Consider the following 17736-nt stretch of genomic DNA (forward strand, 5'->3'; position numbering starts at 1 on the left):
AGTAAAAACTGTACATCTACCACACAAAAATGTTATAACTGTCAAGGAGATCATCCATCTTACTTCCGTTCCTGCCCACGCTACAAACAAGAAAAAGAAATTCAAACCATCAAAATAACAAAAGGTATTTCCTTTTCAGAAGCACGCAAAATAGTCAGCGAAAGAACACCAAAACCAAATTTACCATATTCATCAGCGTTAAATCCAGCCGTTTCAACTTCAGAACCACGCAATTCACAAAACCAACCATTAAAAAATATAGAAACAAATACTCCTGCAATCCGCACAGCAGATCCTGACACCATAACTATAAAAAAGACTGATTACCTTGCCCTTCTAGAAATAAAAAAATCTTGGGAAGAAACTTCTTCCTCTTCTCTTAAAAAGCCAAAACGAAAAAAAGTTTTAATGAAGGAAAAAATGCTCAAAGAAAAAAAGACACCCAGAACAAAAGAAACAAATAAAACTGAAGAAAAAGAAGAAAATTTTAAAATTCATCCATCTGATGACAGCATAAGTGATATGGATGAGGACAGAGTGGATTCTGATCCCACTAATATTTCATCTGAATATTTTAAATCAAAATTTTTTAAAAAGCCTAAAGGTTGATGTTCTCTCACCTTCATCTTTTCTGTTTACTGAAGGCAATCTTTTTTTCCCTTGCTCTTTTTTAATATTTATGTCTACATTCGTCTCTTGGAACTGCCGAGGGTACATGAATAAATCTTCAGAATTGAGAGACATTATAAACAAATACCATCCTGCCTGCATTGCACTCCAGGAAACCTACCTTAAAACCGACAAGCAGAACATAAGGCATTACAAAAATTTCAGCAAGCACAATATTCAAAACCGATTTTCTGGGGGCGTGGCAATTCTTGTCGCTACGGATATTCCATCAATGCAAGTAAATCTGAACACTAATTTGCAAGCTGTAGCTGTACGAATTCAGATGAAAAATTTAATAACTGTCTGTAGCCTCTATTTACCACCTAAACAACAAATCAGTCAAATGGACCTAAATAACTTGTTTTGCCAATTACCTTCTCCATTCATTATTTTGGGAGATCTTAATGGTCATAGTCCTTTTTGGGGAAGCTCTGAATCAAATACACGTGGTAAGCAAATTGAACAATTTCTTGCAGATCATAATTTATGCATTTTAAATTCTGACGAAAAAACGCATTTTCATTTACCAACAAGAACTTTTCATTCTGTTGATCTCGCTATTTGCTCTCCGTCTTTATTGCCTTTTTTCAGTTTAACTGTTGACAACGATCTTTATAATAGCGACCATTTTCCTTTAATTTTGACCGACAGTAGACACAATGCAGCTAGTTCTTTCCGACCATCCAAATATGTTTTAAATGCAGCAAACTGGCAAAAATTCACCTCTCTGGCTAATATCAATTCAGAAATAGTTAAATCTTCCACTATTGATGAAGCCCTGAAACATATTGTCAATATTATAATTGAGGCAGCAGATAACACTATTCCAAAGAAATCTGGAGTTCGTAGGAAGCAAAACAAACCATGGTGGGATGCTAATTGCCAACAAGCATATAAAAAACAAAAAAAGGCGTGGAATATTTTTCGCCGGTATCCCTCTACTGAAAATTTTATAAGTTTTAAAAAATCTAGAGCAGAATCCAGAAAAATCCAACGACGTAGTAGAAGAATTTCTTGGCAAAAATTCGTTTCTGGTATCACTTCAACAATATCTAGCCATCATTTGTGGAATAAAGTTAAAAAAGCTTCAGGTGCTTCTCATTCTAATAATGTTTCAATTTTAATTGATAAAGGAAATACCATATCATCCACAAAAGATATTGCAAATTCCATAGCGTCAACATTAGCTCACACGTCCAGCAGTAAAAATTATTCTCCTGCGTTTTTGAAATACAAAGAGAAAGAAGAAAAGCAAAAACTACATTTTAATTCTCAGACTAACCTGCCCTACAACAGCGATTTTACGTTTTTAGAGTTCCAATCGTGCCTTGCCATTGTCCACGATTCTTCTCCCGGTCCTGACAACATTAGTTACAGTATGATCAAAAACTTAACAACAGAGTCGAAAAAAAGCTTATTATATCTTTATAACCGTATCTGGAGAGAACAATATTTTCCTTCTTTTTGGCAACAAGCTATAATAATTCCTTTGTTAAAACCAGGCAAAGATCCAACTAATCCATCAAATTATCGACCCATTGCTTTGACCTGTTGTCTTTGTAAATTGTTAGAAAAAATGATAAATCGAAGGCTAATTTTTTATCTGGAGACAAATAATTTACTTCACCCTTCGCAGAGTGGATTTCGAAGAGGACGAAGCACTCTCGATAATCTTCTTGCTCTCGAATCCGACATTCGCCTAGCATTTTTACAAAGAAAGCACTTAGTTGCCATTTTTTCGACATCGAAAAGGCATACGACCGAACTTGGAGATATGGAATTTTAAAAGATTTATATGATCTGGGACTAAGAGGAAATCTTCCTGTTTTTATTAGAAATTTTTTAAAGCTTAGAAAATTCCGTGTTAAGGTGGAAACTGAACTTTCAGATTCTTTTGTACAAGAGGAAGGTGTTCCCCAAGGCAGCGTTTTAAGCGTCACTCTTTTTATTTTAAAAATAAATAACATTTTAAAACAACTTCCAATGTGTGTGAAGGGCTTTTTATATGTTGACGACCTGTATATCTCTTGTACAGGGATGCATATGAATTTTATACAAAGACAATTGCAGATCGCAATCAATAATATTACCCAATGGACGAACACTAATGGTTTTACCATCTCAACATTGAAAACGGCTGGTGTGCACTTCTGTCGGAAGCGTAACCTTCATTTTGATCCTGATCTAACACTATATGATCAGCCAGTACCATTTTTAAATGAAATTCGCTTTCTGGGCATTATCTTTGATAAAAAACTTACATTTCAGTCTCATATAAAACTCTTACGTAACAAGTGTGAAAAGTCTTTAAATATTTTAAAAGTCTTATCAACTACAGCATGGGGAGCCGACAGAAATTCTATGATTAAAATATACAAGGCCGTTATACTTTCCAAGCTGGATTATGGTTCCTCAATATACGGTTCTGCTAGGAAAAGCATTTTGCAGAAACTGGATCCTATTCACCACATAGCTCTCCGTCTTTGTTCAGGTGCTTTCAGAACATCACCTGTTAAAAGCTTGTATGTTGAAACCTGTGAACCAGCCCTTGAATTAAGAAGGCATTTTTCATCTCTTAATTATTATTTTAAAATTCAATCGAACATTAATCATCTATTTTATGATTTTAAACTTCGTCCCTTTTTAGTTCGCTTGCAAGGTGCCCGAAAATCATTCATCCCTGTCTTTTTTACGAGAGTTCATAATATTCTTTTAGACCTTAATGTACTGTATCTACATGCAGCTCCTCAACCGGAAAATACTTTTCCTCCTTGGAAAATCCCTGAAGTACAATATTTAAATCCTTTTGAAACTTTTATCAAGTCTGATACAACAAATATCATTTTTCAAAAAATTTTCTTAGAACACAGACAACAATATCAAAATTTTATTCCAGTTTTTACAGACGGGTCAAAATCAGCTGCTCATGTCTCTTTTGCGGTTGTTTTCCCTCACACAGTTTCTTCGTTTAAACTTCACCCCTCCTGTTCTGTTTTTACTGCAGAAATAAGTGCTATTTTATATGCTTTAGAAGAAATTTCTAATAGCCGGGACAAAAACTTTATCATCTATACGGATTCTCTGAGTGTTTTAAATTCTCTAAAATCATGTAATCCTCATCCTTTGGTTTTAAAAATCTTAGATACTTTTGATAAACTAACTTCTCGTAATTACACTATTTTATTCTGTTGGGTACCATCCCATGTTGGAATTTTGGGCAACGAAGAGGCAGATAAGGCTGCCAAATTGGCGACTACTTCTATAGCTACTAATATTCCTGTGAACGACATAAAGAAGCATATTAAAAAGCTTCTATATTCGAATTGGCAAAGACAGTGGGACCTGGAGACAAACAACAAACTTCATGTTATCAAACCCCAGGTGCAACCCTGGCCCTCATTAGCGAACAGAAAAGCGGATACTGTCTTAACACGTTTACGAATTGGACACACTCGATTCACCCATATTCATTTGTTGTTAGGTGAACAACCACCACTGTGTTCGCGATGCCATTGTCAAATGTCTGTACAACATATTTTGTCAGAATGTCCAAATTTCAATATCCAGCGTTTACAGTTTTTTCAAAAGTCTTGTCCTTCATTATCTTTCCTGCTTGATAAGACACCTCATGTCCAAATTTTTGCTTTTTTAAAGTCTATAAAGTTTTATCCATTGATTTAAATCTTGTTTACTTTTTAGCTTCTCATATTCTCTTCGACTACTGTTTTAAATGATATAATTTTACCCATTGTTTGGCGCAGTATGGTCAACATTATGGCTCTTGCGCCATAAAACCTCAAACAAACTCAAACTCTTAACTTTATTTGTACTTGTCTTTTCAGTTTTCCTTTTACAAACTATTAGTGAACGTTCTACAGCACATACTGTTACTCATCATGTCTGACGATTACTTGCCCGTAACGTGTCCAACTTGTGACAAACTCATGTGGTTTAAAGACTTTTATACGCATCACGTTCATCGCGTGCACGGATTACATATCCAACGATGCCCGTATTGTATTGGAAAGAGATCGTACAACACCATCCATGCCATCTATTGCAAGGAACGGTTTTTGCAAAAGAACCGATACGTCGATAGCGAAGAACTGGAAATGGAACATAGGATAAAGTGTTTAAAGTCTGAGATTGCATACTTGGAATGCAAAAAGGAAAACTTGGACTTGAAAGAGGCTTACGAGGAATTGCAAAAGGAATGTGAGAAATTGAGAACAAATCTGACTCTCAGTGACAATATGGAATGTGTGCGTGACGGATTTCTGATGAAATTCTAAATTGGATTGATGTTGCTTATGCCTCCACTTCTGATCTGACTCTCAGTGACAATATGGAATGTGCGTGACGGATTTCTGATGAAATTCTAAATTGGATTGATGTTGCGTAATGCGTGGAGTACCCGATAATTTTCAGCTAGACGAGATAGATAATCGGAAATGAGTTGATGACGGATGAGATTGGCTTGTGAAAAGAATTCTGGTGGCTTGGCCCGAGCTGCCAAAGCCTGAGAAAATAAACTACAATGTTTCCGTTTCTTTTGTCGGCGTTTTTTCTGCTGATGGTGAGGATTATCTACAAAACTTACGCTCAGCAACCAGTTGTCAATGGTATCAATGGTTATACTTGGCTCAGGTTTAGGCAAAGGTTCAAGTAATTGTAATAAATCGTCCATAATGTTAAACATTAAAAGTATGTACCCTCAGCGGGGCAAGAAAAATTTTGTTTCACGTTAGTGTAAAGAAGAAGAAGAAGAAGAAGAGTAAAAAAAAAAAAAAAAAAAAAAAACACACTTTTTTTTTTTTTTTTTTTTTTTACTCTCTTCTTCTTCTACTTCTTTACACTAACGTGAAGCAAAAATTTTCTTGCCCCGCTGAGGGTACATACTTTTACTTTTAACATGGCATGTTTAACAAAGAGATAAACAGTCATGAATGTCGATAATTTCATGGATAATGCTGACAAAACCGTTCACGATGCCATTCGTGACATGTCCCAGGCTGACAAATACCAGTTGTGGTATCGGTTAAACACCCTTTCAAACGTATTGGAGTTTGATATAAGATCCACCCAATTGGGTTGTGGAGTCAACCCCTGTTTGATATCTGACTGCGGATGGCATTTATCCTCCTGTGTTTATCCAGACAAGAAAGATTGCAGTTGCAAGTTTCATCTTTCACACCCCACGCGTTACTTTTTACGTGAGAAAACGTTGGTGAATAACGTCTTGAACCGTGGACTTCATTGGGATTATTGTCCCTTGTCCAAAATTGCATGTGAAGATTTAATTATGCTGAATACCAGTTGGCCGTTTGAGTGTGAATGTCGCATCGCTATGAATTCTGTGGAAAATGAAAAGGTAAATGAAGAATCTCTGCAGGAAAATGTCATTATTTGCACGGGTACAAAATTTACGTGTGATGTGTAGCAAAAAGAATCCAATAATTGTTATGTGAAATCGTAATTAATAAAAATATTTTTATTCTTGGACGATAATTAATGAAATAATCTTTACGATAATCTTCATGCTTGGACGATAATTAATGAAATAATGTTTACGATAATCTTCATGCTTGGACGATAATTAATGAAATAATGTTTACGATAATCTTCATGCTTGGACGATAATTAATGAAATAATCTTTACGATAATCTTCATGCTTGGACGATAATTAATGAAATAATCTTTACGATAATCTTCATGCTTGGACGATAATTAATGAAATAATCTTTACGATAATCTTCATGCTTGGACGATAATTAATGAAATAATCTTTACGATAATCTTCATGCTTGGACGATAATTAATGAAATAATCTTTACGATAATCTTCATGCTTGGACGATAATTAATGAAATAATCTTTACGATAATATTCATGCTTGGACGATAATTAATGAAATAATCTTTACGATAATCTTCATGCTTGGACGATAATTAATGAAATAATCTTTACGATAATCTTCATTCTTGGACAATGACCTTCATCAAGCTTTATCATGAAAATATTTTCATGCTTGGAACCGGTTTAGAAAATAGTTTCGGGAGAGTATAAAAGGCCGGACCGAGTCGCTGTACTCTTCACTTTGCTGGAAGACATGGATTCGTACAACACTCAATACGATTGGACGCCCGTGATGTGTTCCCGGTGCCAGCAACTCATGTTTTTTAAGGATTTCTACCTGCACCACGTTCATCAGGTGCACGGTGTGGAGAATCGATGCCCGTTCTGCTTTGGAGAGCATGAATACACGATCGAACACGCCACCGATTGTTGGAGACTCTTCCTTCTGGCCCATTTTTATGAGATGCCTTCCTACCCCCGAGGATGGAAAGAGACCCGAATTTGGGAATTTTCCCTTCATCAAGTGACAAATTTAAGCAAATCATTTGTCCTCTCATCCTTTTAAATATTTTTTTATATTTAATGGAGCAAGATCATATTTTAGTTTTAGATGAGTTTAAGTAAATTAAATTGAATAGCTCTCATTTTAAATATTTTTTTATATCTAGTTGTAAGTTTAAATAATTCCATTTATCGGCTTCAATATCTAGTTGTTAGTTTAAACAATTTTTAAGAAAATAATATCAGTTTAAATATCTAGTTGTAAGTTTAGATAATCTCATTTTAAATATTTTTTTATATTAGTTTAATTAAATTTTAATGACATGACATTAAATATTTTTTTATATCCGTTTAAATATCTAGTTGTAAGTTTAGATTTAAGATGCATGGCTGCTTTGCATGTTCGCTTTGCATGTTCTAATGTCTGCTTTCTATGTTCTAATCAAAGGTCTAAGGGAAATTTATTTTAATAAACATATCCAATTAGATAATTATGAATGTGTATAAATAAAAATATCAAATTGGTGTTTCAGTATAACATATAAATAAATATATATGTAGTTGTAAGTTTAGGTTAAAGATTGTTTACTTTCGCATGTCCCAAAGCAATTCTAAATGTTAAACAAAAATGTAATTACTAAAACAAAGAATCAAATTCAACTAAGCAAATTAAATGCAACTAAGCCAATTAGATTAATATGTTTTGGACATGGAGGTAAAAGTGTTTTGTAGTCAAAAAAGGTCAAAGTGTTTTGGAGTAAAAAAGGTCAAAGTGTTTTGGAGTAAAAAAGGTAATGTTACTATGCAAGGAGGGTGGGCATAGTAACATAAAAGGTTATAAATGAAGAAAAGGTTATTCATGGTTATAAAAGGTAAAAGGTTATGCATGCAAAAAAAGGTTATTCATGGTTATAAATGAAAAAAAGGTTATTCATGGTTATAAAATAAAAAAGGTAATGTTACTATGCGTGGAGGGAGGGTGGGCATAGTAACATAAAAATAAAATTTTATTTATATTGTTAATCAAATTTATATAGATTGAAATGGTTATTTTGTAATGTATGTGATATTTACTTTGCTTTTTGCGAATCTTTGTGTTTTTTGGGGGTATGAAATATTTTTAAGTCTTTGATATGTTTGGGTGAAACATCTTTATGCTTTTTGGGGGTGAAACATCTTTATGCCTTTTGGGGGTTTTTGAGTATTTTGGGGGGGAAAAGGCGTTTATGTCTTTTGGGGGTGAAACATCTTTATGCTTTTTGGGGGTGAAACATCTTTATATCTTTTGGGGGTGAAACATTTGTATGTCTTTTGGGGGTCTTTGAGTATTTTTGGGGGTGAAACATTTGTATGTCTTTTGGGGGTGAAACATCTTTATGTCTTTTGGTGGGAAATGCGTATATGTCTTTTGGGGGTGAAACATCTTTATGCCTTTTGGGTGTGAAATATTTTTATATCTTTTGGGGGTGAAATATTTTTATGTCTTTTAAGGGTCTTTAAGTATTTTTTGGGGGAAATGCGTTTTATGTCTTTTGGGGTTGAAACATCTTTATGTCTTTTGGGGGTGAAACATTTTTATATATTTAGGGGGGAAATTCGTTTTATATCTTTTGGGGGTGAAACATTTGTATGTCTTTTGGGGGGTGAAACATTTGTTATATCTTTTGGGGTGAAACATTTTTATATCTTTTAGGGGGTCTTTGATATGTTTTGGGGAAATGCGTTTTATGTTTGGTGGATCTTTGAGTATTTAAATTGGAGAATGAAAAGGTTTCTTTACATAGCAAAAGATTTGGAAGTAGTATCCAAATCTTTTGAAATGCAAAAAAACCGTTTAAATATTTAAATGACCTTGACCTAGTTTTTTTAAAAATATAAAAAGAATGTATTTAAATTGGGGAATGAAAAGGTTTTTTTTGCATAGCAAAAGATTTGGAAATAGTATCCAAATCATTTGAAATGTAAAAAAATCGTTTAAATATTTAAATGACCTTGACCTAGCTTTTTTTAAAATATAGAAAGATAACATCATATCAAAAAATTTGGAAACTTAGTTTTTTTTAAAATATAGAAAACAATGTCTTTAAATGAAAGACAAAAATTATTCTCTTAAGACCAAGAATGAAAATATTTTCGACCTAAAAAAATGAGGATTATTCCAATTTCTGATAAAGTCTCTCTTCAAGGTTGGCACACTCTTCAATCCAAAAAAATGGGAGAGAGCCGATACGACTCGCATCGTATCGACTCTCTCCCATTTTTTTGGAATAAATAACGACACATGGGTTTACACATCAAACAAATTTTATTAAGTCTAAATTTTAAGTACAAATACCAGCACGGGTGGAGGAGTGGATGCCGGCACAGGTGGGGGAATGTACTCCCCCGGGTCTTTAATCCAGTCGTCGCAGGCTTTAGTCCAGTCGTCGCAGGCTAATTTTCTTTCCTCTTTTCGTCTCTCTTCCAAAAATCCAGCGTATCCCACTGCGATGACTCTGCTGCACCGCCCGAGTATCAAATGTGCAAAGTGGTTCTCACGAGTGGTGGACTTTAGCTCTCTCACTCGAGGGCAGTCTCCGGCAATCTGTGTTTTTATGTCTACGACTCTTGGGAGGCCAATACACTTAAAATATTTCTTGGCATCCTCTCCCTTGACAGCCACCAGTTCCTGGTCCACAAATTGCCGGACCCGTCGATGCGCCTCCTCCAGTCTCATCTTTCCCTGGAAATCAACCGGCAGCGTGGAGCTATTTGCACTCGCTACTCGGTTGACTCTCCGGTCTTGCCTCGTCATATAATCATTGTGATTAATGGTCAGGAGCAGGGTCTAGCGCTGGCTTTCCATTTGACCGTCTTCGAGCACTTCAGCAATTCCAATCTCCACCGGGAGATATATTCCACTGTTGAATCTGAACATGTGAACATGGGCGACGTATCGCACAGTTTTTAAATACTCGAGAGCCATCAGTAGCAGTAGGGTACACGAGGCAAAGTGAGCTCTCGCTTCGACTGGAACGATATTTATACTGTCAGGTCACGTGACAGAACCAGTTAAAACAACAAAAAGTATTCTTTTGAGAGGACCTATAGCGATTTCGTTTGTTTCATATAACCATTATTGGATGCGAGGAATAAATATTCTCTTGAGAGGACCAAGAATGGAAATATTTCTACCTATAGCGATTTCGTTTGTTTCATATAACCATTATTGGATTCGACATTAAAACATGAATAGGAAAAAATATTTTCTTGAAACTATTTCAGAGAACACAGAACAAAGTAAAAAACGTTTTTTTTTTTTTTACTTTGTTCTGTGTTCTCTGAAATAGTTTCAAGAAAATATTTCCTGTCGGCTTTAAATTGGTAGTGTATTCTAACTGCTCTATTCTCAACCATGTCTGACGAACTCATTCTGACTGTTACCCTTTCCGATGGAGAATTGGACGATGTTACCATGCCATCCCCTGATGTTGTGCCGTCTTCCACTGAGGTCATGTCATCTCCTAATGCTGTGCCGCTGTCCACTAAGGTCCCTCCCATTCGAAAAAGACCATTTTTCCAGTGCCGACGTCGGCGAGGAATGACTCGTATTTCTCCTTGGAGATCTATTCAACAATACCATCACCGACATGGTATGGGAGTATTATGCTTCCGGAACCATGCATATTGTCTGACGAATGGTATCACTTCCTACGTCGTAGAAAATGATCCAGATTTTGAGAGGAAGCTATTACAACATGTGGCCGATATGAAGATAACAACCTTATACGTGACGGATACGGCCACCCAAGTTCGTTGGAGACTGGTAAACAAAACCAATGACATATCAGTCATTGTATTGAATAATGATGCTGGGGATTGCCCCACCTGTAAAAGGAATTGTGTGAGATGGGTGGCTGTTTGTGGACTGAATTTCATTAGAAAAATTCCGATAGAATGCATTCCACATCATTGATTCATGATATTCATGACTCTTTGTCTCTGTTAAACATGCCATGTTAAACAGTAAAAGTATGTACCTTCAGCGGGGCAAGAAAATTTTTGTTTAACGTTAGTGTGTAAAGAAGAAGAAGAAAAAAAAAAAAAACGTTTTTTTTTGTTGTTGTTGTTGTGTGTTGTCTCTTCATGTATATATATTTCTGAATACACTTTCATCACAGCACTACTTGTTTCAAGAGTTTAACATTGAAATCAACCATGCTGTTGGATCTACCCATGCTCGTCGTTCCACCTCCTCTCTCTCCTATTCTGGAGCTATCTGCTAAGAGCAACCAAGTGCTGAAGCCGGCTCATACTCAAAAGTATAAGCATCAAATGACCATGATGGTTCTATGCATTGATGAAAAGGGATTCACATTGACAAACGGACACGTCTCCCATTCGTCCGATAAGCTGCACCCTAAGCGTTTGAGAAAGGCATTGGCACAGACCCATGGTACGCATCTCTTCTTTGCAGACTTGAAAACAAAACGTTATTACAAAAAATTCTTTGGCCGTTTAAAATTAAAGCATCAAACTTTTATTTTAAACAGCCGAAAGAAAATTGAAAAGTGCCTGTATTGCAAGAAGAAATGTCATCGTTGGCTGGCGGTAGTACGAGGCATTGAGAATTTTTTTAGAATAAAAATGGATCCCATTCCTCACTGAACCAGCCTTGGACAATAAATTAGCTTTGGACTTTGTGCAGATATTATTCAAAAGGGATCACACTGAGCATGCGCCAACTCACAGTATATATAAAAGCTCGTGCGACTGTCTCACTTCATTTCTAGCAAAATGTCCCTCTCTTTATACACACAATTGCTGCGAGCAGTGCTGGAACAGTTGCCGGAGCCAGCAGAGGTTCATGTGGGTGAGGCCTACAGGGAAGAGATGGTGAATATTGCAAAAGAGATGGTACCAACTATTGATCTGAAGTTGGTACCTATCATCAGAGAGGAGTTGAAATCGTTTGCACGGAAAAAGGATGGACTGCAATGGTTTTTGTGGAAGACAGAAGGGATACCCCGTCTGATGGAATTTGCCATGACGCTCTATCGCAATTACGATAAGCATATGAGCGAAATGGACAAATGGACCAGATTAGGGGAACTAACCATAGAGTCCATCTACTCTTCCCCAGGGCCAGAAAGTTGTTTCGGAGATTGCCCGATATGCACGGAGCCTCTGCATAGGAAAATAACAACTTCATGCGGGCACAACTTTCATGGAGAATGTCTAGAAATGTGGATGAAAGAAAACATGTCTTGTCCGCTGTGTAGAAAGAACCTCTGCGGGTATGCTTGGCATCGTTCATGAATGTCCTCTGAATGCCTCCAAAAAAATGGGAGAGAGTCGATACGATGCGAGTCGTATCGGCTCTCTCCCATTTTTTTGGGTTCAAGAGTGTGCCAACCTTGAAGAGAGACTTTATCAGAAATTGTAATTCTAAAGTTAATTTTGGCAATAGACCAGCTTTGGGAAAATTTGAATAAACTAGCTTTGTGGGGGTGGGTAAAGTTAATTTTAGAATATTGAATAAACCAACTTTGGAAAATGTAAAAGTATAAGAAATAAACTGTAATCTAATGTAAAAGTAATTATATGTAAAACTGTAAACTAATGTTAATAATGTAAAAGTAATTATAAAAAAGCTAAACAACATTTTTTTTTCAACTTTTGAGTGAATATAACTTCACCCTAATATTGCAGTCTTTCAAAACTATATCATTATGTGGTTTCAAATCGCTTTTACTCCCTATCTTCCTCCGGTGGCCGTACTCATTAGCGAAAGTGGGCAGATGATGTTTCGACTTTTGGACATTGCACAGCTGTTGAAGAAGAAAAAACCATGCAGTTACAAAAATCAATTTAAATTCCTGGCGGTTCAAGCACATGAAATATTGCCTTTGAAAGGCTTCACCATCCCTCCTCAGACCCTCAAAACCCATGTCGTCAACTTTCAAGTGGCTCAAAATTTGATCGCTGCAGAAAACCCGGAAATGGCTCAATTATTTGTAAAATGTCTATTTGATGGCTTTGCTTATAAATATGGCATGAGGAAATTTGTGACGACTGTTGGAAAATCACCCCTGCTTATATGTGTGGAAGAACCAGGTGAAAATGCCATCATTGTCACTGACTGGATTAAACATTTTATAACAGATTTGCAATTGTACCGATTAGAGGTACAAAAGAGTCTCTTACCACAAAAAAGATTGTCAACAGAAACTCGAAGAGATTCAAAGAGGAACTCTGATGCTGGACCCTCTACTACCACCCCCGAGTCCGATGCTGGACCCTCTACCATCTCTGAATCTGATGTTGCACCCTCTTTTTCTTCTACCATCTCTGAATCTGAAGTTGAACCCTCTACTACCTCCGAGTCCGATGCTGCACCCTCTACTACCCCCCGAGTCTGATGCTGCACCCACTACTACCCACGAGTCTGATGTTGGACCCTCTACCACCCACGAGTCTCCTCCAATGATACAATTTTGCAAATTTCGAACATTTCCTGAACCTGGAGATTTAATCGTGAAATGCCATAATCCTACAAAACATGTTTGGTTTGTCCTTGGCAACTGTGATACCATGTACTGGGTAGGAAACCGGTTATAACTTCCGGGTAGGTTGAGTATAAAAAGGGATGCACGCTAAGCAGTCGGTACCATTCAGCAGCTTAGCAGTCAGCATGGACGTGTTTCCCGCAACAAAATCGTCAGCCTTGGTGTCCGTAGCCCATCCTGGAAAATGGGAACCCTTCGAGAGCCTCATGGTGCAAGATAGAGTGGAGGCGTTCATATCATATATGGATCTGAGCACTCTGAGGATATTTCAACATCCGATACCTGACTGGACGAAGAAAGGACTGTACGTCGACAATTTCAAGCGGGCCGTGCTAGAGTCCAAAAAAGTGAACTTTTTTGAGCCCCGGAAAGTGAGCTGGAAAAAAACAACAATGAAGTTAAAGAGGAACCCCATCAACGCAAAAAAGACTTCAGATCAACGCCTGGGGTTCAAAATGGACAATATGATGCTGGTAAAACAACATTTCTCGTTTGGATTAAGAAATGTGGCACAGGCGGAAGGCCACGTATACCAGACGTCGGATGCGCCCATCATGATTTACCATTTGCCTGCCAAGAGCCTTCGGTGCAAGGCAAAACCCTGCATAACACGGAGAAGTTTCTGTGAAATTGACCAGTTTCTGTACGACAGGTATGTGCTCAAACCAAACTCTACATACGTCGTGCCTCCTGGAACAATGTACCTCATCCTAACGGTACAAAAAACTTTGTTTGCTGTCGACATTATGGAGTGGGATCTGGTGAAACATTACCAGAATTTTAAAACACACAAGGAGTTTACACTCCAAGTGTATAATCTACCACCTCCAACACCTGCCCACCAGTGTGAACCGCCAACTAAGAAACTCAAAACCACCTTTGTGGAGCCCTCACCTGTGCATCAAACCTTTGTGGAGCCTTCACCTGTGCATCAAACCTTTGTGGAGCCTTCACCTGTGCATCAAACCTTTGTGGAGCCTTCACCTGTGCCCGAGACCTTTGTGGAGCCCTCACCTGTGCCAGAAATTGACTTTAGTTTAGAAAGAGAGGAGATAAACAATTTCTTGGAGATATTTGGGAGGGACTTGTTCCACGACTCTCCAGCAGCAGTATTGTCTCCTTCTCACGACTCTCCAGCAGCAGTATTGTCTCCTTCTCATGACTCTCCAGCAGCAGTATTAAGTCCTTCTCACGACTCTCCAGCAGCAGTATTGCCTCCTCAGGATAATTTTTGGAATTTTAATATAAATAATCAATGCATATTACCTCCTCCTACAATATTACTTCCTCCGGATAATGAGGAGGAAGGCCAACTTTTAAATTTGACAATTAAAAAGAAAGATGTGTATTGTGTGCCAATAAGAACTTGTATTTTTAACGAAAACAATTGTCCATTAAAGTTAAAAAGACTTTGTCCCCTGTAAAAAAAACTTGTATTTTCATATGTTGCTTTATTTCTTTAATGTAAATAAAATTTATTTATTTATTTGAATGGCTTTGTTTTTTTGGGTTCTCTAAATGACCAATCTTGGACAAGGGCAATTTGAAACATTTCATTTTAAATTATTTAAATGGTTAGTTTCTAATATATATAATTGCTTTATTTGTTTTAATGTAAATAAAATTTATTTATTTCTTTGAATGGCTTCCAAAAAATAACCCTAGGATATAATACCATTCTTTTAAAAAGTCATCATTATTGGACAATTTGAAACATTTCATTTAAAAAATGTAACTCATGTTTAAGAATATAATACTAAATAACTCTAGGAATTCTTATCATTATTGGACAAGGACATTTCATTAAAAAAATATAACTCATGTTTAAGAATATAATACCAAATAACTCTAGGAACTCTTATCATTATTGGACAAGGGCAATTTGAAACATTTCATTTAAAAAATGTATACCAAATAACTCTAGGAACTCTTATCATTATTTATTATAACTCATCTTTATTAAAAATAATGGCTTAAATCAACTCAAAATATTAAAAATAATGGCTTAATGTATTACAACTCATCTTTATTAAATAAATTATTTATTGTAACCCACAAAATTCTTTCAAGTCATTTAAATTATTTATCAAACCTCATCTTTATTAAATTATTTATTATAACCCAAAAATCGTCGTATTAAATTATTTATTATAACCCAAAAATCGTCGTTTTCCATTTTTGAAAAATTTTTCATACTGTTACGGTGCTCATATATTTTTTCGAGCGACTGTATCTATTCGAATTTATTGAATAAGAAAATGGCGCTTGTACCCTTTGGTAAGTATGTTTTACATACTTCAAACTCTAAGGAACTCTATTAGTATAAAAGAGCGTAAAAATTGTGGATATATCTATTGGAATTTATTGAATAAGAAAATGGCGCTTGTACCCTTTGGTAAGTATGTTTTATATACTTCAAACTCTCAGGAACTCTATTAGTATAAAAGAGCGTAAAAATTGTGAATATATCTATTCGAATTTATTGAAGAAGAAAATGGCGCTTGTACCCTTTGGTAAGTATGTTTTACATACTTCAAACTCTAAGGAACTCTATTAGTATAAAAGAGCGTAAAAATTGTGAATATATCTATTCGAATTTATTGAATAAGAAAATGGCTCTTGTACCCTTTGGTAAGTATGTTTTACATACTTCAAACTCTAAGGAACTCTATTAGTATAAAAGAGCGTAAAAATTGTGAATATATCTATTCGAATTTATTGAAGACGAAAATGGCGCTTGTACCCTTTGGTAAGTATGTTTTACATACTTCAAACTCTAAGGAACTCTATTAGTATAAAAGAGCGTAAAAATTGTGGATATATCTATTCGAATTTATTGAATAAGAAAATGGCGCTTGTACCCTTTGGTAATTATGTTTTATATACTTCAAACTCTAAGGAACTCTATTAGTATAAAAGAGCGTAAAAATTGTGGATATATCTATTCGAATTTATTGAATAAGAAAATGGCGCTTGTACCCTTTGGTAAGTATGTTTTACATACTTCAAACTCTAAGGAACTCTATTAGTATAAAAGAGCGTAAAAATTGTGGATATATCTATTCGAATTTATTGAATAAGAAAATGGCGCTTGTACCCTTTGGTAAGTATGTTTTACATACTTCAAAATCTAAGGAACTCTATTAGTATAAAAGAGCGTAAAAATTGTGGATATATCTATTCGAATTTATTGAATAAAAAAATGGCGCTTGTACCCTTTGTTAAGTATGTTTTACATACTTCAAACTCTAAGGAACTCTATTAGTATAAAAGAGCGTAAAAATTGTGAATATATCTATTCGAATTTATTGAATAAGAAAATGGCACTTGTACCCTTTGGTAAGTATGTTTTACATACTTCAAACTCTAAGGAACTCTATTAGTATAAAAGAGCGTAAAAATTGTGAATATATCTATTCGAATTTATTGAATAAGAAAATGGCGCTTGTACCCTTTGGTAAGTATATTTTACATACTTCAAACTCTAAGGAACTCTATTAGTATAAAAGAGCGTAAAAATTGTGAATATATCTATTCGAATTTATTGAATAAGAAAATGGCGCTTGTACCCTTTGGTAAGTATGTTTTACATACTTCAAACTCTAAGGAACTCTATTAGTATAAAAGAGCGTAAAAATTGTGAATATATCTATTCGAATTTATTGAATAAGAAAATGGCGCGTGTACCCTTTGGTAAGTATGTTTTACATACTTCAAACTCTAAGGAACTCTATTAGTATAAAAGAGCGTAAAAATTGTGAATATATCTATTCGAATTTATTGAATAAGAAAATGGCGCTTGTACCCTTTGGTAAGTATGTTTTACATACTTCAAACTCTAAGAAACTCTATTAGTATAAAAGAGCGTAAAAATTGTGGATACATCTATTCGAATTTATTGAATATTGAATATTTCAGCGCGGCAAGAAATTTTTGTTTAACGTTAGTGTAAAGAAGAAGAAGAAGAGAAAGTAAAAAAAAAAAAAAAAAAAAAAACGGTTTTTTTTTTTTACTCTTCTCTTTCTCTTCTTAACTTTACTTGTACTTGTCTTTTCAGTTTTCCTTTTACAAACTATTAGTGAACGTTCTACAGCACATACTGTTACTCATCATGTCTGACGATTACTTGCCCGTAACGTGTCCAACTTGTGACAAACTCATG

At 35.4% G+C, this 17736-nt stretch overlaps 1 protein-coding gene across 1 annotated transcript; it reads left to right on the plus strand.

Moving 5' to 3' along the window:
- The first annotated feature begins 11802 nt into the window (after positions 1-11802).
- On the plus strand, positions 11803-12324 carry LOC129956743 (E3 ubiquitin-protein ligase RNF126-B-like). Its single transcript, XM_056068681.1, has one exon. The coding sequence runs from the start codon at positions 11803-11805 to the stop codon at positions 12322-12324; it is 522 nt and encodes a 173-aa protein (XP_055924656.1).
- The last annotated feature ends 5412 nt before the right edge of the window (positions 12325-17736 follow it).

Source organism: Argiope bruennichi, chromosome 11 (assembly GCF_947563725.1).
Source record: "Argiope bruennichi chromosome 11, qqArgBrue1.1, whole genome shotgun sequence".
NCBI lineage: Eukaryota > Metazoa > Arthropoda > Arachnida > Araneae > Araneidae > Argiope > Argiope bruennichi.

Bases quoted from the DNA above. Each gene is read 5' to 3' on its own strand.
- LOC129956743 (XM_056068681.1), top strand. From the start codon at position 11,803: ATGTCCCTCTCTTTATACACACAATTGCTGCGAGCAGTGCTGGAACAG.